The 25,239-nt window shown below is 55.3% G+C and overlaps 1 protein-coding gene across 1 annotated transcript in view; it reads right to left on the bottom strand.

Annotated features, from left to right (window-relative positions):
• Positions 1-24,878, bottom strand: part of RET (ret proto-oncogene) — a 47,904-nt gene extending 23,026 nt beyond the window's left edge. The window contains exons 1-3 of the mRNA XM_037002903.2: positions 24,638-24,878; positions 2,038-2,304; positions 141-428 (exon numbers count right to left, since the gene is read on the bottom strand). Of these exons, the coding sequence (XP_036858798.1) occupies positions 141-428; positions 2,038-2,304; positions 24,638-24,701 (619 nt within the window). The 5' untranslated portion in view covers positions 24,702-24,878. The remainder of the gene's footprint in view (positions 1-140; positions 429-2,037; positions 2,305-24,637) is intronic.
• Between the last annotated feature and the right edge of the window lie 361 nt (positions 24,879-25,239).

Here is a 25,239-nt window from a genome sequence, read left to right as displayed (position 1 = left end):
CGTATGATATTTCTGGAACATTAAATAAATGGATGGCATGGTGGTGTGGAGCAAACCAGATGGCTCATGCTGAGGACTTTCAGTGCTGTGCCTAGCACACAGCAGGCACCAAGGAAGGGCCCCATGAGGCCAGCACTCACCTCCCAGGAGCCTGTAGGCCACACTGACGTTGGGGCAGAAGAAGTGCACAGGCAGCAGGCGGAATTGATAGAAGGTGCCAGGAGGCCGGTTCTCCCGAATGCGAAAGGACAGGCCTGTCTCAGGGAAGCAGAGCTCCCGGGGTTTGAGGGAGCCACAAGCCGGGAAGGAGGTGTTGATGAAGGAGAAGTACACGCGGGCACAGCCTGGCCACTGGCACTCGCCCTCTCGCAGGGACGTGGGTGACAGGAAGACCTGGAGGTAGATGGTGAGCAGAGGGTAGCCGCCATCTGCAGAGAGAGAGGGCAGGCCCGGTGGGGCATCAGCCAATGGCTGGGTGGTGGGGAACAGCCCTGGGAGGGGAGGGAACAGGGGCTTGGGGGCCAAAGCACAGTCCCGTTCATCCTCACTGTGGTCCACTGAGCCCTCTGTCCTGGCTCATTACCTCCCGCTGGCCCCCCACTGCCCTGGACCTGGGGTCTGTCCCTGTTTCATGGCTTCTGCTTCCTCTCCTGGAGGTGCTTCACAGGCCACCTTTCTTGTTCAGGTCTCAGCACCAATACTCCCTTTTCAGGCACCCTGAGACCCAGGTCTAAGCCCAGGAGAGCTCCCCCAGCCGACTTCCACCTCCACATGACCCCCAGGCACTGTCACTGCAGAGATGCACCCAGGGGACGGGCCTCCCCAGCACCTGGAGGGAGGTTTCCAGTAAACTCCACCATGGAGGCACCACTGGGATGCTGTCTCCAGGGAGTTCTGGCTGGCTCTCAGCTGGGTGGGGGACCTTCCTGGCTCCTCTCTTGGCCCTGTTGGTGGTGGCTGCTCCTGTGTGCTCTTCCCACATTCATTAGAGTTCTCTTTTTTACTAGCCTCTCTTCCATTGCTCCAACCCCCTTACAGTTAGTAATTCTCTATTCAAACAGTCCCCGTTCAAATTACTGTGTGGCTTCTCTCGACTGGATCCAACAGGTGCCTGAGGTGGTTCTCTAGTCATGAACAGAATAGACTTCCTATGAAACATGGACCCCCAGCAAATTCCACTCTGACCTCCACCCCAGAAACCCTACTTCTTCAAGTTCTGGGGGATTGGGATGAGGACAGCAGCAACTAAGTATGTGTGTGGGTCCAAAACCCACTTCAGATCCACCTCCTCTGGGAACTATCTGGGGTGCCCTGGTTGGGGACCCCATCGTGTGACCCAGGGTGCAAGTCATTCTGCCCCTGCTGGGTGGTGTCCCCCCACTCTGCATTCACAGGCATGCTGCCTGCCGCTTGCCTGCACAAGGGGGCTCAGGGCTAGTATGAAGGTCCAGTGAGGCTATGTCTTTGGGAAAGGTGCTCAGGGCTTGGCGGGTGGGGGGCGACTGGGTGTGCGAGCACCTCATGCCCCAAGGCATCACTCTGCTCCACGCACCCCAGTACCAGGGTCACACGTGGCCGTCCCTCTGGCTCTCACCCCTGCTCTGAGGAGATGGCCAGGTCTTCTTTCTGCTCTAAGGGCAGCTCGCTGCTGATGGTAAGACAGGCTTTCTGTGAGAACTGCTGCTTCTCCAGCAAGTTCCAAATCATTTGTTAAATCAGAATCTTGAGATTTTTCCACCCCCTCTTAACTCCTCTCTTACAACCCCCAAATCCATGTTCACCCAACTGGAAAAGGCATCTGGTCCAGCATGGAGAGAGCCCCCAAATCCTTCATGTGGATTCTCCAAAATCCCGACAGCCTCAGAAAGCACAAGAGTCATCAGAGGCCCCCAAGCTCATCCCAGCAGGCTGGACACAGAGGCAGGCCAACCTCCTCTTGTCCCTTCCACTCTTACACAGCAGAGTCAAAGGGGAAGCCACCCTGGAGCCTCAGTGTGACCTGGGGTGGGGGAGGGTGGGTTGGGGCTTCTCCCTTACTGCGCATGCTGAGCTTCTCCCAGGAGTTGGGGTCCAGGCTCCGGTTAAGGTAGAGAAGGCCCGTGTCCTCCTGGATGAGGATCCAGTCGTTCTCATGCAGCCGTGTGCGGTAAGCGCTGCCGTAGAGGTGTGGGCCCAGGCGGAAGCTGGGCACCTCCTCAGGGATGTCCCGAAGGGCGTGCACATAGAGCAGGGGCATGCCAGCTGGCTGGCCCACATACAGCTTCTCCCAGTAAGCATCCCTGGTGAAGTAGAGTCCCAGTGGTGCTGCAGGGAGCAGGGAGCAGGGAAGCAGGTAAGAGAGGGGTAATGACAGGGCCCAGAGAGGCCTTCTAGGCAGACCCACATCCCTGGGGCCTTATTCCACATTTTGATATAAGCTTCTTTGTGGACAAAAAGTTCAGTAATTTAAAATTCCGATCTAAGTAGGACTTTCTCATCAGTAGTCCTAAGAACATCAACACAATTATTTGTATAACTAAACACAAACTGAAAATGCACTGCTCTGGAATAGAAAGAGGAGGCAGTGTAAAATAGTTGCAAGATTATTCTCTAGTGCCTGAAGAAGTGAGCCACACGGAGCTGGGCGCTCATAAACAGGCTTCTAAATAAATCACCTGGAGCAGAGCTTTCAAGTATGCAAGATGCTGCCAGACAATCAGGGCAGCTAACAGCCACCAAAAGGGTACAGAGCACTTTACAAGCAAATAACAAATCTTTATCTGAAGTTAAACACCCTCCTCTCATATGACCCAGAAATTCCACTCCATTTATCCATGAAATGAAAACATATGCCCCTCAAATGGCTTATTCACAAATGGCAAGGCCATTCACACAGCCAGGGAAGAGCCCAGGTCTACTTCAGCAAGTGGATGGGTGAGCAAACAGTGGATATCCCACCATGGAATCCAACACAGCAGTGAGGGATAAACTACGGACTGACAGATTGACACCACAACCTGAATGGACCTTAGACATCCTGCCAAGAAGGGGCAGCTGGGCACAAAAGAATACAGACAGCATGTTTCTGGACTGGCTTTAGGTGATAGAAATCAGACTGGCTACAAGCCTGCAAAGGGCAGGAGTGCTTGTTCCAGGATTATAGTCTCAATGTCCGGACAGTGGCGTGGGTCACACAGGCACTCCGTTAGCCAACAATGTATAGCATTGTTGCATACATTGTGCATTTAACCTACATACACTGTCCCTAAAAAGCTGGCTTGCTAGGGGTCTGGTTGTGGACACCATGAGGTTGGGGAAGCTGACCACAGCTGCACTGGGAGAACCCACACAGGAGACTCTCCTAACACTCTGCTCACTGTGTGTGTGTCCAACACTTCTCATAATAAAAAGCTTAAAATATTAGTAAGAATTTTAAAAATAATTAGGCAAAGCTATAAAACCATTAAAAACCTGCAAATAAAGTCTAGAATGCACAAAAAATACCAACAAACAGAGCAAACATCAGAAGTACTGTACTTGTGTGTAACCAATTTATCTTTTCAATCAGTGTTTCCACCTAGATCTCCACCTCCCTTGCAGCCATCAGGGTGAGTGGCCCGTCCAGTCTGTACCAGTGGGAGGACATCTCAGGGGCTGTTGGGTCCCTAAGGACATGCCTGGGTGTGGGAAATAATCAAGTGCTACCTGGAGTTAGGTGGTGGGAACAGGTAACACCTTTTGAATCTCAAAGTGGTAAAAAGTAAGAAAACTGGACAGCTACTTGCACTGTATGTCTCCCAAGGGCAACTTCAAAAGGCAGCCAGGCTGGGAATGGCAACTCAGAGGAAGTAGGCATTTGGTTCTGCCCACTCCAGTGTGGGTGCTGCCAAGCCAGACAGGGGCAAAGGAGCAAGGAGAAGAGGGAGGGAGAGGAGGACAAGGAGGAGGAGAGAGGGGGATAAAGAGAAAGGAGGAAAGGGGAGGGGGAGAGAGGGATGTTCTGGTTACAGTCAAAGGGCCAGTCCTGCACACACCACCCTAAACCCAGAATGGAGAGAAGCGAGTGACGCCCACTATGCTGGCCCTCCAGATGTTTGGAAAGACCCTCCAGAGCACAGCAGTCCCCGGAGTGGGACCTAGAATTACTCAGTCCTGGCGAGTGCAGTTCAGGGAGGGGCAAAATAGGACTTCCAAGGAGCTGCCCTGAGCCTGGTCCTGTGCCTTGGCCTTCTTGCAGGAGGAATCCCTCCAGAGTGTCATACCACCTGCCACGTGACGGGGAGGCAGCTAGTGGAGCCCCATGAAGAAGAAGTCCACTGGGGAATTCCAGGGAGGAAGTGCTGAGAACATGCCTCACCAACACTGGACTCTCATTGGCAGCAACCAAGGACAGGGGTTGCCCAGGTGTAACTGTGGTTGAATGCCACCTTCCTCTCCTCACAGCCTCCCCACTGGATGAGAGGATGCAGGCACCCCCACCACCCACAAGAAGCACTCAGGGCCAGTCTCTGGGATTTAGGAGCTGATCCTGGCAGGCACAGGTAGGCAGCTCAGAGGGCTGTGTTAGCCCCAAAGGGCCACAGCTGCTCCCTGTGAAAGGGCAGCCGATGCACCTGCTCAGAGACAGACCTTGGGCAAGCTGGGCTAGTGATGGGCCTTGGCTGGCAGGTCCTCTGTGGGTCCCTGCACAGCTAGGATCCACTCTGGGGGCTTGTACTTCCTGGGAGAAGCACCCACACTCTCCTTAGGGTGGGGGGACCAAAGAGAACCCTAATCACAACTCATTATGGCTCTTGAGACAAAGACAGGAGAGCTCCCTGTGACTGCTGTGGACGAGTCCCTGATGGGGTCTGGCAGCCACTTCCCACCAGGAGCATGACTGACCCCTCCACGGAGAGGTGGGGTCTGCATTCTTGCCACCAGAGTACCAGTGAGGTGACACTGCATGACAATGAAGCTTATGTCGGAGGAGGCAACACAACTTCTGCTGCTTCTGTGGGCACATACATCCCTGTTCTGGCCAGCTATCTGAGAGCCACTGCCCTTGGAGCCATGCTGTGGGGAGGGCCTTGCAGGGTGGCTCTAGTGACATGGGGGGCTGCAGAAGAGCAGTGTGTCTGTCAGGGGAGGCCCTCTGCCCTGAGCATCCTACCTTACAGGCAGGTAGGAGCAGACTCAGAAGAGGGCCTCTCCTCTGGGGGTCCCTTGAGTGAATGCACTTTCTGTGGCCCATGGGCTGGGAGGTAGGGCGGCTACCCCCCAAGAGCTCCCACCCCCTAGCTGGTCCAGTCCCCACCACACAGACCACATGTGCAGGGGAGAATCAGCCCTGCTACTCTCCCCTCCCAGAACCCAGCCCAACAGGATCTGTGTGGGGCCCAGGCTGTTGCTGCCAAAAGGGATTTGTGGGTGGGGTGATGATTGTGAGCAGAAACAGACGTAAATGCACTTAAAATGCCTCCCAGGTGGTCTCTGCAGGAGGGCATGGACGCCTTAATGCTTCTCCTTGTCACAAACACTTTAGATGGAAAAACACATGGTTCAAGACTGGGGAACTGAGGACGTGGGAGTTGATCTGGCCTTAGGCGGGGTAGCCCCAGCAGCCCCAGAGGGCCCCATGCCTGGTTTAATGCTCTGATGTCATTGTCTTGAAATCCCTTATAATTCTAGAAAAAGGGGCCCACATCTTCATTCTCCAGAGCCTCACAAATGATGTAGCCAATCCTGGTGGGTGATGAGGAGAGCTGGGATGGGCCGTGAGCGTCCAGACAGGGCTGTGCAGCCCTGCAGCTGCTGGCCTCCATTGGGCCTGCTCTCCTAGTGAACCAGAGGAGAGCATGCTGGGGAGAGATGCAGACAGGCCTTGTTGAGCACAGGCGTGCACCGCACGGAACTCTTCCTTCAGATTCACAACTGCTGGGAGCAGATCCCTTCACTATCCACTTCACAGTTCAGAACACCGAGGTTGGGAGGTGAGAAGCCTTACCAAGTTCAAACAGCTGGAGGTCCTATGTCTCAGGTTTTGTTCACTGGTTAACCAAGTGGTGGCAGGAGTCAGGATAAGCACAGACACCGAGCCTGCAGGGAGGCCCAGGGTCCTGCTGGCTGACCACCCCTCACCCCTGGAACCTTTCTGATGAGAAGGGCTGCCCTTGGGCGCAGGCCTGCCTCTGGTGAGAGCCTACCCAGGCACTTCAAACAGGCAACACGGGAGGGCTTGTAAAGCCATTTCCACCATGCCTCCTACCCATGGCTGCCACAGGGTGACAGAATCCTTACTCTACAGCTCTAGTATAGGGTTTCTCCCTGGACAGGCTTGGTCAGCATCTTCCCCCAGGGAGGGGCACCTTTGGTTCTGGTTCCTTGGGTTGCCCCATGCCCTAGCACCATGCCGAAGGGGGAAGAGCTGGCCTTTCCTTGCCCAGGACGCACATGGCATACCAGCCAAAGGCCTGATCATTGCTCATGTTCAGAGACCCCAGGAACTCTCATGACCCACATGTGTGTGAGTTGGTGTGTGTGCACAGGTATGGGCATGGGGGAGACAGGAACCAAGACAGAGGTGTGCTGGCCCAAGATCCCATCTCCTTCACCCTGCCCCTTCCTGCAGGGCAAAAGGCGTGGAACTGGCACTCAGCAGGGGTGAAGTGCTGTCCCACTCTGAGCAGGGTCTACTCCATCTCCTTTATAAGTAAACCTGCCACGAGGTCTGCCCACTGGGCAATGCTGGCTTCCTTTGGTGCATGCAGGCACTCAGCCATGATTTTGCTTCTACCTTGCACCTTTTAGTAGCCTGGCAAGGCAGCTTCCAATGCTCCATCCTTGGTTGGGATGTTTAATTTATTTGCATTTGGATGCTGATAGAACAAGGCCCCTCCTCCCTCTCACCCATTCAGCTCCTGAGTATGCACACACTTTCATGTGCACCAACCACTGCCACACATGCACACATGCTCACATCCACACTGGGCTCTGAGCCTCCCCTACAGTGAGCTGGGCCTTACTGTGGAGCACACTGAAGGTGGACAGAGGCTGGCTCCTGCTCTGGTTGTTGCCTGTTCTGGCTCCACTTCCCCGGGTAGCGAGCAGTAGAGAGGTGTGGAGACGTCCTGGATGCTGCACCCCAGCCACATACCCAGAGCATGCAGCCCCTCTGTGCCTATACAGTCCACTCCCAGCTTGCCTGCAGACCCCTCTGTGTGCCCTGGAGGCTGCAGGCCCACCCCAAACCCTGGCAAGCCAGCCCACTCTCCAGCAGCCTGTGACCCCAGGCTGGGGAGGGGCTCCTCCCCTGGTGCCCTCAGGCCTGGGCCCTCGGAGCTCTCCATGCCTTATGTTCTCATCCCAGTGTAGTGACTCTTCTGTTAACTTCTATTCCACTTGCTGCAGGGGTGCTCTCTCCTGACTGGACCCAGACTGACTCACACTCATTCTCACGCATACACACCCCCTCTCCCCCACATGCATTCTCTGGCTCACTTAGTGTAGATGCACTGAGCCTCCACCAGTCCTAACTATAGGCTCACCTTCACCAGCTCTCCACGGTCCCAGCTGGCCCTGCCTCTCAGGGCCACACCCAGCTCACCTAAGGTTCCTTTGACCTCCCTGCCACCCTCTGAGGTGTCAGCTGACCATGCCAGTCTAGATCTGGGCAGGTGCTTCCTGGCTGGGTACCCTTGGTTTCTCAACCCACCTCTGGGGCTGTCCTGTCAGCTGCTCTGAGCATCATTGAGTCACACCCCCATGGCACACGGTCACATGCCACAGAAATGCACACTGCCCCAAGCAAAGAAAAATGTCCTACAACCATTACTTGAAAGCTGGGTCTTGGGGCTCCCAAGAAAGAAGAAAACTGTGAAAAAGTATGATCCAAGAACTGCATGGGGGTAGCATCAGTGCCTGCATCTACCACTTACCCACTAGCCCTGGCTCCTGCCCTTGAGTACTCAATCATACAGATGACAATTTTATTAAGACTGAGGAGGATCTCCATAACAGACGATTTCCTAATGCCATCATCTTCACTGGGAATGGGAAAAAGATCCCACTGATTCCTCCCTCAGGATGGCCCCCCAACCCCCGCAGGCCAGCTGCCCCTGTTGGGGGGTCCCTCTAGCTCCAACCCGGGGCCTAGACACCAGCACTTGACATACCACCGTCAGAGTGTAGCTCATCCACCTCACGGCCCCTCCTCCTATCCCATTCTCATTTTCTCTTTATTCTACTTGAATATTTGACATGTGCAAAGAACACATCATGCAGAATATTTAGGTGGAAAGTAAATACTACAGTACCCATGAATCAATGGCCACCATATCTGGACATGGGGACAGCCAGCACCTTCCACTTCATTCACTCCCCGCAAACATGAACGTCGGTCTTGTGTTCCTCTTGCCTATTTTTGCAAAACACGTTTACCTCATCCTTGGGAAGTACTTTTGCTGTGTAAGGAATTCTGTAGGGCAGTTATCTCCTCTAAGTCTTTCAAAGGCCCCATCCCACTGTCTTTTTGCTTCCATTGTTTTGGCTGAGAACCCTATTCCCCTTCTAATTGCCACTCCTTGGTATTCTCTCTTCTCTCTGGCTGCCTTTAGGACCTCCTATCTTTGGTGTTCTCCTGTTTCACTACTGTCAGCCAGCTGGCTAACCTCCTGTGCTGGTTTCCTCCTTCTCGGCCTCTGTCTGTTGGGAGCCGCCAGTTCTCCCTCCATATACTCCCCTAGCAAACGACAGCCTGTCCGCAGCTCTGCTTACTGCCTCTGTGCTGATCACTGCAACACACACCAGCCCTGACCTTGCCCTGAGCACTAGACGCATGTGACCACTGCCTTGCTCCATCCACGCAGAGGTCTCAGTCAAGCTTAGAGGACAGCCTAGGCCCCAGCCCCACTGCCTCCCATCTTCCCTGCCTGTCAAGGCACCACCCACCTCATTGTTCAGACCAGACACCTCACACTCACTCCGAGATAGGGAACAGGATAGGAGAGGGGATGGCGCCACCTACCTCACCAGGAAGGTAAGTGAGATTAGACCTGGCTAAGATACTCTGGCCTGATCTGATGGGCACTGGGAGCCACGGGTGGACAGTCAGCAGCTGGATGAGCTAGACTAACTGTGTGGATGTCCCTCTGTGTTCATAAGACTCTTGAGGGATGTGCGGTTATGGCACTAGCCCCTTACTTGAGGCCAGTGGTTGGTGCGGAGAGCCATCAGGCTGAGAATAAAACTTGTGACCCCAGCTCAGGAAATGACTTACTGGTGACTGAGGAACACTGCCAACTAGATGTTAGCCAGAATGTGAGTGCTCACACACATGCATGCACACACGGGTGGGGTCACTCTGCAGTATGCTTCATGCACCTGCAATTTCTATGCTTCATCCCAGCTGGAGGCTACTTTTGCAAGGCACTGCACTATAATTTTGCATTGGGGGAAAAAAGCACATATCTTCAAATGGAATTTGTAAATGACAAAATTGGAGGTGCATATGAAGGGGATTCCAATTTTTGTTTTAGGTAATTGTGGTAAAATATATGTGACATAAAATTTACCATCTTAATCATTTTTGAGTGTACAGCTCAGTGGCATTCGATATATTCATTTTGCTTTGCAACCATCACCATCATCTATCTCAAGAACCCCTATGATCTTGTAAAGCTGAAAAAGTCCCCATTCAACACTAACTCTCCATCCCCCTGTCCCAACTCCAGGACAGGGTGACCACAATTCGATGCTGTCTTTAGGATTGTATTTGTCTTTTTGTCACTGGCTTAACTTCACCTACCATAATGTCCTCAAGGTTCACCAATGTTGTAGGCATATGTCAGAATTTCTGTCCTTTTTAAGGTTGAATAATACTCCATTATGTGGATAGACCTCATTTTGTTTATTCACCCATTGATGGATACTCGGGTTGCTTCCACCTTTTGGCTACTGTGAATAGTGCTGCTATGAATGTAGGTATTCAAATAGCTCTTTGAGACTCTGATTTCAATTCTTTTGAATACATACCGAAGAGTGGACTTTCTGGATCACATGGTAAATCCATACTTGATTTTTTGAGGAACCACCATATTATTTTCCACAGTGGCTGCATTATTTTCATTCCCACCAACAGTGCATAGGGTTCCAATTTCTCAATTCTTTCCAATACTTGTGATTTTCTGCTTTCTTGATAGGAGCCATCTTAATGGGTATGAAGTTAGAGCTCATTGTGGTTTTGATTTGCATTTCCCTACTGATTAGTGATGTTGAGCATCTTTTCGTGTGCTATTGCCTATTTGTTTATCTTCTTTGGATAAACGTCCTTTTGAGTCCTTTGACCCATTTTTGAACTGAGTTGTTCGTTGTTTAGGTGTAGGAGTTTTTCATGTGTTTTAGATATTAGCCCTGTAACAGATACGTGATTTGCAAATATTTTCTCCCATCTCATAGAATACTTTTCGCTTTGCTGATTATATCCTTTCATGTATCAATGTTTTAAATTTTGATGGAGTCCAATTTACCTGCATTTTCTTTTGTTGCCTGGGCTTTTGGTGTCACATAGGAGGATCCTGCTTTTAAAGGTGTGCCCACAGCTCTATCTTTTTAGCCAGAACCAGGGCTAAACAGAACAGTAAGTCCCTGGCCATATCTGTCATCCCACCAATGCTGCCCTGGGCAGATGGTCTCTGCTGCAGCTCCCACCCCAGCTGTCCGTCACTCACAGACCACAGTGCCCAGGCACAAGAGGGAACTGAATGGCTGGGGAGCTTGTCATCCCATGGGTGAGGGAACACAAGGCCTGGGGCCTCTGTTCAGACAGTCACCAACACTGTCAATCCTGGCTCGGCCAGTCCTGCCGGGCCCCCAGGGCACATAGTCCGTCCTCCCTCCCAGGAGAGCCCCGGCCCAGCTCAGCCCTTTCCCCCCACCCCAGCTCCCGTTGGCCTTTGCTCCCTTACCCCTCAGAGCACTCACCTAATGCTAAGAGAAGCAGAGGCTGATGATGCGCCTGTGCCTCCCATGGCACAATCACCAGCGGCTGCTCTCATTAGCCTGATAGTGTGAGTGAGGAAGCTGAGGCCAGAGAGCTCAGAGGCCTGGTGGGACTGCACAGGGTGTAAGAGTAGGCTAGGCCTCTGCTCTGCTCAGTGTGAGCAGTGGCCAGCTCTGCCTCTCCACATGGTCTCCCTAGGATCCTGGGGGACACTCTACAGAAAGAGGGGCACCTATTCCCTCCATCACCTGCCTGCCTTGGGAGAAATGATGGTGTATGTGTCCTTGGTGCTCTGACAGACCCTAAGCCAGGCAGCAGAGACAGACACACACAGGCTGACTGCCTCGCAGCCACGCACAGTCCCTGAGGGCCAGGCTCCTGAGCTGCACAGCCCCTTGCTGCTAGTGATCCCAGCTTTTGGAGAGATGAATGTGTTGGATCTTGACACTGGCGACTGAGACACCCACCGTGCCCTGCCAGGAGTGTCAGGGAAGCAGACTTTGTGGGAAAGTATGTGCCTCCCTGGTGTCACCTCTGACCAAGGGATGTGGCAGCACAGTGAGCCTGGTCAGCACCCAGTGAGCAGGGTGGGACCTGCATTGTCACACACCTTCCTGCTGAGTGTATGCAGGCCACTCTGTCTGAAAAAGCTCCCATCCTGTGCAGAGAATAAGTACCTGGAGGTGGCTGGGGCCCAAGATGGGGAGCTGACAAGCCTTAGAGGGAGCATCACAAGACCTCCTGGTGTCCTGCAGAGCATTGGGATGCCTTCCCAAAGCCCCCTTCCCAAGCAGGCTGCTCCAGATGGTCAGGGCCAGGAGCCTGGCAGGCAACTGTGGGTACTGAAGATGGCCCAAGGAACATTCCTGCCCATGTGTATGGAAAGCACAGGGGAGCCTAGTGTGTGTGCATGCATGTACCTCTGTGTATGGGGGGAGGGTACCCCCACACCCCCTCCCCACCTTGTTGATTCTGCATGGTACTGTTATCCGTGTTGATTGGCTGCTCTGGCACAATTGAAAAATAATCCTTTCTATCCCTGAGGGGCTTTGGCAGACCTAAATTGCCCCTTCTGAAAAATGCCTGAACTGGGAGACAGGCAGAAGTGGGGTAGGATCTGGGAGGATCCAGGCTGCATGCTGCAGATGGTTAAGTGGAGGCCAGCATGGGAGGTAGGGGCAGTCCTTGGGGAGCCATCCATCAGGTGGGAGACAGCACCCTGGTAAGACAGAGGGATGAAAGGAGGGTGGCCTGAGGGCCACTGGCCAGGTGGGTTGGGCCTGCTTTGAAGGTTGAGGAGAGAAAGCAGCAGCTGGCTAGGAGAGCAGGGTTAGCAAAAAGCTGCGGTGGGGGGTGCTAGCTGGAGACACAAGTCTAGCTCTGCAGGGCCAAGAAGTCATGAACTTAGCAAACCTGGCAGGAGAGACAGGATAAGCCAGCTTGTGAATGATGCCAGGCAACTTGGACTGGGGGCAGTGAGAGCACTGTGCATTTATGGTGGTGTGGTGGGTGAGCAACATAAATTCTGGGTCCCTGTTCTCTGTATCCAAGGACAGCAAGAGTTCCCACCTCACAGGGCTGTTGGAGGCTAAGCTGAGTTAATGCACATGGAACACTCAGAGAAATAGCTGGCACCTAGTAAATGCTCAACAAGGGTGGCTACACCACCAGAACCATCCTCACCACCACCTGGACCATCACCATCATCACCACAACCATACGATCTCATCCCAACCACCACTGCCACCTTCACCACTACTTTCATCATCATGATCACCATCACCACCATCACTTTGCCAGCCATCCTGAAACTTCTAAATGAGAACAGCTTTGCCAAGTTTGACCCACATCAAGTCATGGGAGGAAAGCTGGGCTATAAAGTCCCACAGGGCCAGCACTGGGCCTCTCTGCTCACTTTTATCTCCAGAACCTTGCTTGATGCCCAGCATGGAACCAGTGTGATGGGATGGCCTTGGACAAGCTCTAGTGACGTCAGAGTTCTAGGTACCTAATTTTGGGAGCCAGGCGTCTCTGCTCCTGGGGCAGCTCAGCTGTCTGTACTCACCTGTAAGCCAGCACCTCCTTCAGGGGCAATCTGACAGCCTGTCCCAATCCTGATGCCCTGAATGTAAGCCTCTGCCTGCAAAACCACTGAGGAAACTCTGACCTCTGCAGGCGTGCCTGACAGATGGTCAGCTCAGTGCACACCTTGGGCACCCAATAAGTGCCAGGGCCAGCTGCTTCCCTGGTGGCCAATGCAGACTCTAGTCTCCATTAGAGCAGTGCTACCTCAGCTCCAGCCTTCAATTCCTTCTTCCCAAATGCTGCCAGCAGCGCTTCATGGGAGCCTGTGTCCTCTGTGGCCACAAGGCTAAATGGCCTTCCTGGGCTGGGCTGGGCACACAGCCAAGGCAACCTGGATGGGCCCAGCACACGGGAAGTAGCAAGTGGCCATCCTGGCACACACTAGGTGCCTGGGATTCCCAGAATGAGCTCTGGGACTCTCCATGCTCTTGAAGGCTCATTTAGCTCCAAGCCCAGGGCTCCATCCTGCCTATCTGGTCAGGGGCCTCATACACAGCTCAGAGCCCTGCCAACCATCACCCCCTCCAGCCTGACCCTCACTGTGTGGCGCACAGTGGGGAAAGGCCAGGGATCCAAGGTGGGATGCAGTGTCTCCCCAGACACCTGTCCTCTTGGGTCCTGGCTGGGCGGGGTGGCTGGTGGCCTGGAGCAGCACTGCCGGCCCTGCACATGTAGGCACACCCCTCCACCTCTGTGGAATGCTATTCCTCACAGACTTCACCTGAGCTCTAACTACAGGCCAGAGACATCACTCTTCCCAATCAACGCTGGGAAACAGAAACTCAGAATTCACCTCTTGCACTCATGGTGGAAAATGCAGTCAGGGCTGGGGGCTCCTGACACCCCCACATCATCCATGCAGCCCTCTGCCAAGAGTGGGGAAGGGGTCAGGCATGGTTGAGGTTTTGGGGAGTGAGGTTGACAGCTGAGGTCTGCAACCCCAGAGCAAAGGAGCCAGCAGCCCAGACTCAGCCTTCACACACAGGCCCCAGTCTTCTGCTCCCAGCATGCAAAGCGGCCACCTCCCACACCCATCCAGACCAGCTGCAGCGACCTTGCTGAGATGATGGACACTCCTGCCCAAATGTGATTTCCCAGCTGCTGCCGAAGTTAATCACCAGCCTTGCTGGCAGCTCTTTCCGGCCTCTATGCAAAGGAAACTGCCAATTAGGTTACAATTAATTTCTTACCCAGGGCAAGGCCTGGTTGGAAAAAGACTGGCCACCCAAGTGGCCTGATGATGACCATATACAGGTCACAAGGGCCCCTCACTCCAGGGCTCTTGCGCCCTGAGGCCACAGCTAAATTTGGGTGTGCAGTTTGGTCTGTGGGTGACCAGTGAGGACATTACCAGCTTTGACCCTGCAGCCTCCTCCCAGGTAACTGTCCCCCACACCCACGAAGGGCATGGAGACTCAGACTTAAATCTGCCACCCCACCTATGGCAAGCTCCCTGAACAGAGATGGTCCTCCCCATGTTGGCCACTGAGCCCTCTTTTTGCTCACATTCAACACTAACCAGCAAGACTTCCACAGCACATTCTTTGTGAGAGGCCCTGTTCTAAAGTGCTCCACCCGCATCATCCCACTTAACACAACTGCCAGAGATAAGGATGACTGTGATGCCTGCCTTACAGATGGGGAAACTAAGGCAGAGAGTGGCTAAGTACCTTGTAAGGCCACACGAACAGTAAGCCAGGACTTCAGCTGAGGATCCTGCTTGGGCTGGTGTGGATAGTCCCCATCCACTCTGCTCTCTGCTCAGTGACAGCCACACACACAGGGAGAGAAGCCAAGGCACTGTGACCTGGGACCCAGGCCACCCACCAACCTGCTTGCACACCAGGCTAAAAATGCCCCCATAAATAACCATCCACCACTTCCCTCAGCCTCCTCTAAAAGCAAGTGCCCCTGAAAATTTCCTCATATAACCTTTCTGTTTAACATTTCAGTGAAGTGGGTGAAGGCTCAGGAAAGTGTGGCCAGGTGGGAGTCTGCTTAGGCAGCACCCATCTGACAGGGACAGACACAGTGACGGTTGCTGTGTGCAGGGAGAGCACCTGCCAGGTGCCTACTCTGCTAGGGGCCTGATCAGCTTGTCCCCACTAGACACAGAAGTCAGCCTCGAGGTGTCCTTCCCCCAAACCTGTCAGGTCCTAGTATTAAGAAACACTCGAGAAGGTGGATCTGGCAAAGTCAGGCTTCTGCACGTGGACAGTGACCCTCAGCTTGTGCCTCCAGCAGGGGCAGGGGTCAGGGCAGCCCCTAGGAGAGCAGCATGCACACAGGGCCACCCACAAAGGGGTGACCGCCACAAAGGGATCTCCCTGAGCCTTCGGCAGCCTGTTGGTCAGAGCTGGGTTTCACCATGACCGCTGCAGCTCAAGCTGGGGGCTCCTTCCCCAGGAAGGCCATCCTGTGATGTGGATGTGCTCCTTGACAAATTATAGAGGAGCAGATAGGGGCCAAGTCAGCCCTCTCAAAGAATACCCCTTGGGCTCAGGGGCTTGGAGACTCGAGCCAAGTAGGCCTGCCCTCGTGCCCCCAGCACATACTCCCTCCTCTGTGGGGCAGGCTCAGGATGCCAGTAGTGCTCCCTCTGGGGGCCCCCACGTCCCCTGCCTGCCACTTCAGGCCAGCTTCTCTCTCCTCTCCCCACTACCCTGTAAGCATGGGGAGGTGCAGCAGGGGTGGGCTCTCCCTGGGGGTAGGAGGGACAAAGAAGGCCTGAGAGTCTGCTCTGCTGGGAGGGTAGAGGGAAAAGGCTTGGGAAGGCTCCAGGAGTCAGGTTTGGGCACAGCATGGACTAGGGCCCAGACAAGTTGGGAAGTCCTGAAGGCCCCACTGTGTGCCCCAGTGGACCAATGCTGTGGCTCACGCACTTGCACTGGGATGCACTTATCAAGCCCATGAGACCATTGGACCACAGAAACCCCAACTTCAAGAGTAAAAAGGCACCAAATTCCAGAGTCACAGCAACTGAGTCCTCAATTGATGCCTCCCCACATGGGATAACCACTGCCTCTCTCTGGCCTCAGTTTCTCCATCTGTAAAATCAGAGGGTTGCACCAGATGCTGAGGCTCCTTTAGACCAGAATCCCATTTCCTTCACATCCGTGAGTACAGGAGCATTTGCTGATTGAACTTCCTGACCAGAGGCCAAGAGGCAGTTTCATAGGCATGACAGAAACCGGGGTAGGCTCTGGTCTGGGTGCTCCCTGGAGGGCTGGAACAGGACTAGGACCACACATGTCTTCCTAGATGAGGCAAAAAGGCATGAGCCTACATTCAAAGGAGAGTTTTCAGCATAACACAAAAAGCAGAAAGACTAGGGCAGAGCTGGGCCCAAGGCCACGCTCCACGCTCTTTTACCACCTCGCTGTGTGTCCAGCTCGACATTGAGCCTCTCTGAGACAGTCCCCAGCTGTATACCAGGATGGAGTTTCTCCTTGGAAGGAAGCACTGCTGGGGTGGCCCAGGCATGGAGCCCCTGTTGACAGAAGCCAGTTCTCCATCCTCTCCCCCACTCTGGAATTGGTTCTGCTCAGGGCCCACAAAGGCTTCCAGCTCCTCAATCAGGGCCTTCCTGCCCCCATGCTGGCTCCCCAGCACTCCTAAGCTTCTAGGTATGTGTGTGTGTGTTGGAGGGGCACTGCCTCACTACGCACTGCTGTCCCAGGAAAACAGGTTCAAGGGGCTGGCAGTATGACATCACACAGCTGCAATTACAGTAATCAACTTACCCTGGATCTGCCTGGTTATTTTTAGAGTCTGGATGGAGGGTTAGCAAGACAGGATAGCCCTGGGTTCCCCTGCTGCCAACAGGGGGGCCGGGTGGGCCACTAGTCCTGGCAACCCACCCTGTCCCCCTTCTTCATAGAGCAGTCCCTGGGCACTGGCGTCTCACACACAAGCTATGATATCACCACTTCTGGGACCCTTGAGCTCAGTGGGGCTTTAGGTCCCAGGTCTTCCGAGAATAACCTCAGGGTCCCAGTGGGATCATGGTGACTCAGCCCCACAGGACATCCAATGAATCCACGTTCTCCTCAAAAGGGATCTGGGGCTTAAAACTGACAGAAATGCCACTGGATGAAACTGTTCCTCAGCAGTACTTGGAGCAGATTTGATGAAGCAAAGTAAACCCAACAACAAAAAGACACCCGACCCAATTAAAACATAGGCAAAGACCTGAACAGACATTTCTCCAAAGATACAAGTGGCCAAAAACACCTGATCATTAAGAGCATGCAAATCAAAACGATGACCAGATACCACCCTATACCCACTAGAACAGCTATCGTTACAGAACAAAGACAACATAACCAGGGATGGTGAGGATGTGGTGATGTTGGAACCCTTGTACACTGCTGTGGGAATGTAAACAGTCCAGCTACTGTGGAAAACACTTTGGCAGTTCCTCAAAAAATAAAGCAGTCACCATATGGCCCAGCAATCCCATTCCTAGGTGTATGCCTAAGAGAACTGAGAACAGGGGGTCCAACAGATAGCTGTGCATGAATGTTCACAACAGCACTACTCAGAGCTAAGAGGTGGAAGCACCCAAAAGTCCACAAACAGGTGAGTGGCTGAACAAATGTGTTTATACATTCAATGGAAAATTACCACCCTACAAAGAAATGAAGTCCTGATACATCTGCAATGTGGACACACCTCAAAAACATCATGCTAAGTGGAAGATGCCAGACACAACGATCTGTTCATGTAAGTATCTGAGATGGACAAATCCACAGAGTCCGACCACAGAGTTGTAGTTACCGGGGTTTGGGGGTGGGGAGGGCAGAAAAGCCTAATGGGAGGGGTTTCCTTTGTGGTGATGGAAGTGTTTTGGGACGACTTGGAGGTGACATCTGTGCAAAGCCATGAAATGTACCAAATGCCACTGAATTCTTCACTTTAAAACAGCTGGTTTCATGGTATGTGAATGTTACCTGAATAAAAAAAAAGTCAACAAATTATTTGCCACTTGCTCCCCCAACCCCGCAAGCTGCTAGGCCCAGCACAGGCCCTGGCTGTGCTGACCAGGAGAAGCCTGCCTGGAAGAGCCAGTGCTCAGGGGTGCAAGTCTGGAGAGGGTTCCCTTAAGAGTGTGTGCAGTTACCCCAGCATGTTCCCCCACCCACCAGGCTCTCCTCTGTAGTCCGGGCCTCCCTTGTAGAGAGAAGGGCAGTATGACAAGACTCCAGCTCGTGGAACGTGGGCCGAGTGGCATGGGCCCCTTCCTGTGCACATGGCCGGGCGTGGGGCCTTAGGCACCCTGAGCAGGAGATGAACAGACTGTGTTACATCACTGAGACTGTGGGGGCTGTTACCAAGTGAGGTGTCACCTGCCCTGGCAGATGCAGGAGAGTGGGAGGCTGGGGAGCAAAGATTTGAGTGGGTCCTCAGTCAAGACTTTTGAAGGCCCTGTGGAGTCACCTGTAATCCTGCTGGATGGGTCTCATGAAGACCACCGCGGCCAGCCCACCTGACAAGTCTCAGCTCCTCCAGTGACAAAGCATGTCCCCAAGGCTGTAAGTGCCAGTTAACCCTGCTTCCACAGATGGAGGACAGCTGCATGGTCCCTGGGCTAGGTGAGCAGCTGGGACAGAACCCTACTCCCCAACTCCACCCCTTTCTCCTTCCCAGAAAAGAGACTTAGACACCCCACAGCAAACACTGGAAGGGCCGGATGGGACAGCAGGAGGAAGCCTGTCCTGGCCCAGGACCAGCTCCCAGTTCCCAGCTCCTGTGTCTTTCAATCATTCACTGTTCCTGCGTCTTTGTTTCACGCAAGAAATGTTAGAGGAACTCAATAAATGCCTGCCTGTGCTCAGATGCCCACCGTCACCCTGTGCACCCAGCTGCTCCCCCACACACTGTACCCTCTGGCCCTGGCACAGAGGGTACATACTTGCCAGGCCATTAATGTAATTTCAGGAACTTACATTTCTTTTTTTTCTCTTTCTGAAAGAGTGAGAATCATTAGCATTTTCTGGCAATCACATAGATTAACATGGGGGCACTGGGACCTGTTTTGATGGCCATTATCTTGCCAGGGGCCTTTTGAGTTAGTTTAGCAACAGGACCTTGCTCTATCAGAGACTGGATCAGGGCTGGTGCTTGTGGCAGGGCTCAGAGCTTCACCCCTTCCGCCTAGGCCATGACCCCTCTGGTACTTCTCTGGAACCCCAGATCCCACAGAACCCAGACACCAGCACCTGATGTCACAGAGGACCAAAGGCCCAAGACTATGATGAGGGGCGGCTGCAGGCATCAGAGTTTGGGAGCAAGGCTGGGGCCCCCAGGACCTGGGTCTGCAGAGACCCAGGCATCTCCTGTGAGCAGGTCCCAGAACTGCCTGCTGCAGAGCTGCAGTCCCTGCCCTCACTGGGGATCGCTGATGTCATGCAGAGCCTGCACCACTAACGCACCAGGTGGGCACACACCTGTCCAGGTGCACAGGTGACCTTTTGCAGCAATGCCCTGGCTGCTGTACTTCGTGGAGCCAACCACAAGGGAAAAGCAAACAGAGGTGTTTGCTCGGGGCTGGCCACCTGCTCTCCTTGGGGGCTCAGGTGGAGCCTGGACTGCCTCCCAGCCCAGGGCCTCTTGGGGTCATGTACACCCCCACCACACTTCTGGGCTGCAGTTCTATGGTGGGGGAGCCAGGTGGGCTCTGAAAGTCCAAGCCTTCTCACCCCTACAAGTTCCCCAGGAGCATCTTCCCAGGCCACCAGAGGGACATCCTGGGCCTGCCTTGAGTAATACTGACTCCACAGCCTTCCAGAGGCCAAAGCACTCCCACCTCAAAGAGCATGCGAGAGGGTGCTCACAGACCTAGGAGGTAAGTGAGGGGGAGGGAGGGGGACGAGGGCACTAAGCCCCCTGTGCTTTCACTCCCTGCAGCCTTGGCCAGGAGGGCCACTTCTCTGCTGGCCTGCCCACCACCCTTCCCCCACCCCACCCCTAAGCCAAGCTTTGCTTGAACTCTGTTGGAAATCACACACATACACACACACACTTAAGCCATTCCTCTGCTGCCTGTCCCTTCCTGCAAAGTGACAGCCTTGAGTCAAAGGACCCTCCTACCATCTTTCCAAGTGTATCCCCAGCCCTGGAGAAGCCCCCCAGGCAGAGGTGGTCCCTCGGGAATGCTTGTGGGATGATCGCCATTATGGTTATTGTTACTACTAGGTCTCACCCACTCAGAAAAACAACTGCAGAAATGAGGAGGAGAATGTATGGGGGAGGAATGTTGGAGGGAGGAGGACGAGGAGGGGCACCTGAGCTGAGTGGCTGCAACCTGGAGCCAAGCACAACCCACCCTCCCCCAGGGAGCATAGACCCCCATACTCACAGGAAGGGGGAACGGTCCCACAGTGGAAGCACAGCCATCTCCACAAGACAGAGGAAGCGCTGGTGGGTAGGGGGCCCCTCTGTTGCTGCTTTTATTCCTGGGGGCCCAGTTGCTGCCTTCTTCCCCCAGCCTGCCCTGGAGGCCTGGGGGGGAGGGCCCAGTCCTGGACAAGGAGGCCCAGTTGCACCCTCACCCCCTGAACACCCTCCATCTCCATCCCCACTTCCCTCTCCCCACCCCAGCATGTCAGCCTCTGCCAGCACAGGCGCCTCTTCCTGCCACCCTAGGCCCCTAGGATTCCCACCCATCAGCTAAAGCAGTGGTCCTGCCTGAGAAATGAGCCAGGACCAGAGAGGCTGCTGTTCTGGGTGTCAAGCACCAAGCCACACTTCACTAACACTTCTTTGTGAGGCTGCCCCAGGGCCCTGGTGCCCTCCAGGTCAGTTACCAGTAGGTGAGTAGGCTCAGGGCCGCCTTCCCCTCCCAGGACCCCTCCTCAGTCCCATCTCTGGTCCCTGCCACCACTTGTACAGAAAGGCACTTGCTGAAAGCAGGAGGAGAGTGCTGAGGTCACTGAGTCCTCTCCACAGCAGGGTGCACAGACCTTGGGGAGGCCTTTTCCTCACTTGTGAAATAGGAAAACAAGGCTTGTGCTCAAGGTTCCAGGAGGTTACAGTGAGCTAGCAAACAGGCAGTGATCAACACAGGGCCAGCAGGCTTTGAGCCCCTGTCTGGTGGCTGCTGCTGACAACAACCTTCTCCAGTTAGGACCAGAGGACAGAGGAGTCCTCTCAGGTCACAGAAGGGCAAAGGCCACAGGGGAGGTTGCAGCTTCCAGGCCCTCCCTTCCCCTTGACACCCCGGGCTCCATTTTAGCAGACACCATAATTTTAAATTAGTTTTCTCTTCCCCTTGCTAAAAGGCCATTAGCTCCCCATTAGGTGAATGCATCCCATTTTCTTCACACCACCAAGGAAACAGTGATTTACTTAGCTGTCCCTAAAGCAATTCTGCAGAATAAAGGCAATTTAGCAATGGGCTCAATAAACTTTCCTGTTTGCTCTGTGCCCTCAGGTTGCACCACCAGGAGACCACCCGCTGGGCTGGGCCAGCCCCTCTCCCCAGGGAGGTTGGGCCTCAAAAGCAGCTCCAAGAGGGCAGAGGGGCTTCACTGGTTAGGAGAAAGAGGGGAGGGCCCAGCAAGCCTGCTGAAGCAGGACATCTTCCCCCAACCCTTGGCCAAAGAGAGGGAGGGGCCAAAAGAGAAGGGGCTGCCTTCAGGCAGGGGTGTTCTGGCACCTGCAGTGCCTTCATAGTGTAAGTGGCCTTCCCAGGCCCCACTGGAGAGGTACTAGCCTGGCAGCCTGGAAACGGAGCCTGCCAAGTCATGGCAACATTTCCCTTCTTCAGTGCCTGGTGGTGAAAGGCCTAGGGGTCCGCAGGCAGGGAGGGCAAGTCCTTCCTTAAAGCCAGAAGTGCTAGAAAAATGGAACCCGATGTCAGGCCAGGAAGATGAGCGATGTGAGGTTCACTGAAAAGCTGGAGGAGTCAGTGAGATGCATGGGGTGAGGGGTCCAACCGGAACATGCAGGGGGAGCCCCAGACACTGGGACTACTTCCTCATCTATGCAACCTGGTAGGTGTAACTGTGTTGGATATCAAAAGGCTAGGAACTCTTCTAGAGCAACTTTTAGGTGGAGATTTCCCTAGCTCTGCTTCCAGGATGCCTGGGGCTGATGGCCTTCGCTCCTGGCTGTATGAGGGGATAAGGCAGGTATCCCTGTGAGTGGCAGGGCTGGGCCCCCTGGGTCATGGTGGAGTGTGGGGGGGCCATGCCGTGCTGTGGGAGAGCATAGTCACATATCCTTGAGAAAAGGCAGGAGTGTGTCTTGGTGATAACAGAACGTGAGCGAGGAAGCAAGCACAGATGCAAGGTGTGTGTTTGTGTGCATGTGTGTGTACACACATGAGAGTGAGCAAGGATGCCAGGGTGTGGGAAGCCTGCCCTGCCCTGGGGTTCTGTGTTTGGGTCGGCACCTTTTTCTGAAAGTGTGCAGTCACACCCAATAAGAGTGTGCCCACATGCAGAGGCAGGCCATGGGGCCGTGTTTATGTTTTGTGGCCTTGCTCTGGGCTTCCTGGGGCCCTGCACCCACCTCTCCAGTCCTGAGGCAGAGCAGCTCCTTCCCCTGAGCTCTGGTCTAGGCCGCTACCTCTCACCTGGGTTGCCTTCCTGCTTGCCCCCTCCTATCAGTTCCCAGCACAGAAGGGAATATTCTGTCTTGGGGAAGCGTCTGGTCCAGAGGGGGAAACGCCTTCCTTCATGTAGAGACCCAGAAGGGCTGGAAACAGGCTGGCCACAGGAGCGCTGTATCCACAAGAGGGCGCCAGGACCCCAAGCTGCTCCTAGCATGGTGGGCCACCCCAGGACTCTCTAGCAGCGGTGTGCAGCAGCTCACAGAGCCAAGCTCAGCAGCTCCAGGGTGCTGCTCCGGGCGAAAGGTGACTACAGGCCTCTCCAAAGGCCCCAGATGTCCTCCTGGGTGCTGCTAGGCCAAGTTTCCACTCTCAATGCCACCAATGGTGATTTCTTGGTAATTCCAAGGGGAGGGTAGGCGGGGCACAGGGCTCACTTTCCCTGTGTTTGAGAGCCTGCCTTGGGTTACCGAACTCCATGGGCCAGGGGTGTGGAAAGCCATTCCTGCCAAAGCCACAAGAGGACCCTCGTGGCCTGGCCCCTGAAGAACAGCTCCCTCAGTCTTCCCAGGACACCCCAGATAAGCACGAGGCTGTGGCGAGGGCACCAGGAAATCCCCTGAGGATGCGGGCTAGCCCTGGCTGCCCAGTAGGTAGGAGCACAGACTCACACCTGACCACATGACCACAGTTACAAAGATGCAACCCAGAGTAATAGGAAATCCTCAGAACATTCTGTTTGTGTTTACTTCTGCCTTGCTGGCAGCCTCCTACCTCCCTTTCCCAGCAGCATTGTGATCCCAGAGTCCATATACTGGAAACAGGCTTCCTCTCCCCCAACTCTTTACCAGGCCAAGGAAAGGGCTTCTCCCCTGCCCTTCCCACATGGTCTGGGACCCGTTCTGGCTTCAATATCTGCCCCTTGAGCTCAGGATCCAGTCACACAAATGAAGCCTTGGGTGGCCTGTGAACTCAAGAGTCTGTGCATGACCAGGGACTACAGGCAGGCGGTCACCCTTCTGTTCCCAAAGGCCACAGGGAAAGAAGGCCCTTTGTAAGCACTGGGGGAGGGTGGCAGGAGCTCCTTCTCTCTGAAATTCGGTGCATGCATAAGTGCTGCAAGAGGGGATCAAGTCAAGGCCAGTTTGAGGGAAACGAAAATGTGTGGTAAAGGGAGTCAAAGATTCCACAGCCCTGGGGTTCATCCCGTCACGGTTTGGGGGTGGGGGCGGTGCCTAGCCTTTACAAGGCCGCATCTAATCCTCCCAACACCGACGCTGGCGGCACACAGCCCTATTCCGCCCCAAGATGGTCAAAAGTACTTGGTAAAGGTTCGCCCAGAGCCATGAGATGGTCCCAAAGGCCGCGCCTTCAAGCGTTCCTGACCCGCAGCGGCGCGCGACACTGAAGCCCCAGGTGGGATGCGGGCCGCACGGGTCCACAGTCGGCTTCGCTAGGCCGGTCTGAGAGCGCCCTTGAGGGCAGTCTCCCCATAAAACACTTGCTTTCGTTTTTTTAAAAAAAGATTAGGGTAGCAAAACCGCACAAGGGAAAATCAACCTTTTATAGAAGGTCAGCTTTCCTCCGCATCCCGCGGAGGGACAGGGCACCAGAGCGGGAAGATGCCCCGACGCCGAGCGTGCACAGGAGCCAAGACGGGGAAGCGGCTGCAGGAGAAACAGGGGGGCGGAATGAGCGCTCCCCGCCCAAGTCGCGAGCTTCCAGGGCTGCCTCTCCCGTCCTCCCCGCCTGTGCCCAACCGGCGACAAGATCAGTGCTGGTGGCTCCAAGACGCGGCCGCCGCCCAAGGCGCAGCCCGGCTGGGACGCGCAGCTGCAGCTCGGGCCGGAGCGCCCGGGACGCGCCCAGCCGGGGCGGAGGCGCCCGAGCGCCGCACCGTCTCGCTCCAGCCGAACCCCGGCGGCCCGCACCTGCGCAGCCCGCTGCCGCCACCGAGAGAAAGGCGTTTCCGAACGCGTCCGCTCCGCCACGCGGCGCCAACTTCGCCCGGCGCCGCGAGCCCGGCCAGCAGGACTCACCTTCGCCGAGCAACAGCAGTAGCAGCACCCGCAGCCCCACGGCGCCGGCCGTTGCCTTCGCCATCGCGGGAGCACTGAGACCGCGGCCAGAGGGGCGGCGCGGGCTGCGGAGCTCAGGTGGGCCGCCCCATGCCCGCCGGGACGCGGCGGACACTGAGGCGCAGAGCGGCGGGCGCGGACTCCGGGGCACTCTCTGCCGCCGTGCGGTGGGTTCGGGTCGGGACTGCGGCGGGGCGGGCACGGGCCGCGCGGGAGAGGCGGCCGGGGCGGGGCGAGGGGGCGAGGGGGCGGGGCGCCTGGGCGGATCCTGCGGGGCGCGGGCGGGAGACGGACTGGGCAGGGCTGCGGGCCGGGCGGGGCGCGAGGAGGAGCAGGGTGCGGGCCAGTCACCGCGGCCCCAGTGTGCGTCCCTTCGCGCGCACAGCCCCTCTTTCTCGGCCTGTGCGCCCGCTTGTAGCCCCTGCGCTTGCCCTCTGTGCTGCGCAGAGAAGCAGCGCGAGGATGCGGGCTCTGGGTGGACTGGTGGGGGTGCGTCCGAGCGGACGTGGAGACCGGGCAGGCGCCCGGCCTGGGGGGGTCTCCGCGCGGAGCGCATCCTCCGC

Source organism: Manis javanica, chromosome 7, assembly GCF_040802235.1.
Source record: "Manis javanica isolate MJ-LG chromosome 7, MJ_LKY, whole genome shotgun sequence".
NCBI lineage: Eukaryota > Metazoa > Chordata > Mammalia > Pholidota > Manidae > Manis > Manis javanica.
The sequence above is the reverse complement of the archived record's forward strand: the minus strand, read 5'-3'. Positions and strand labels throughout refer to the sequence as shown.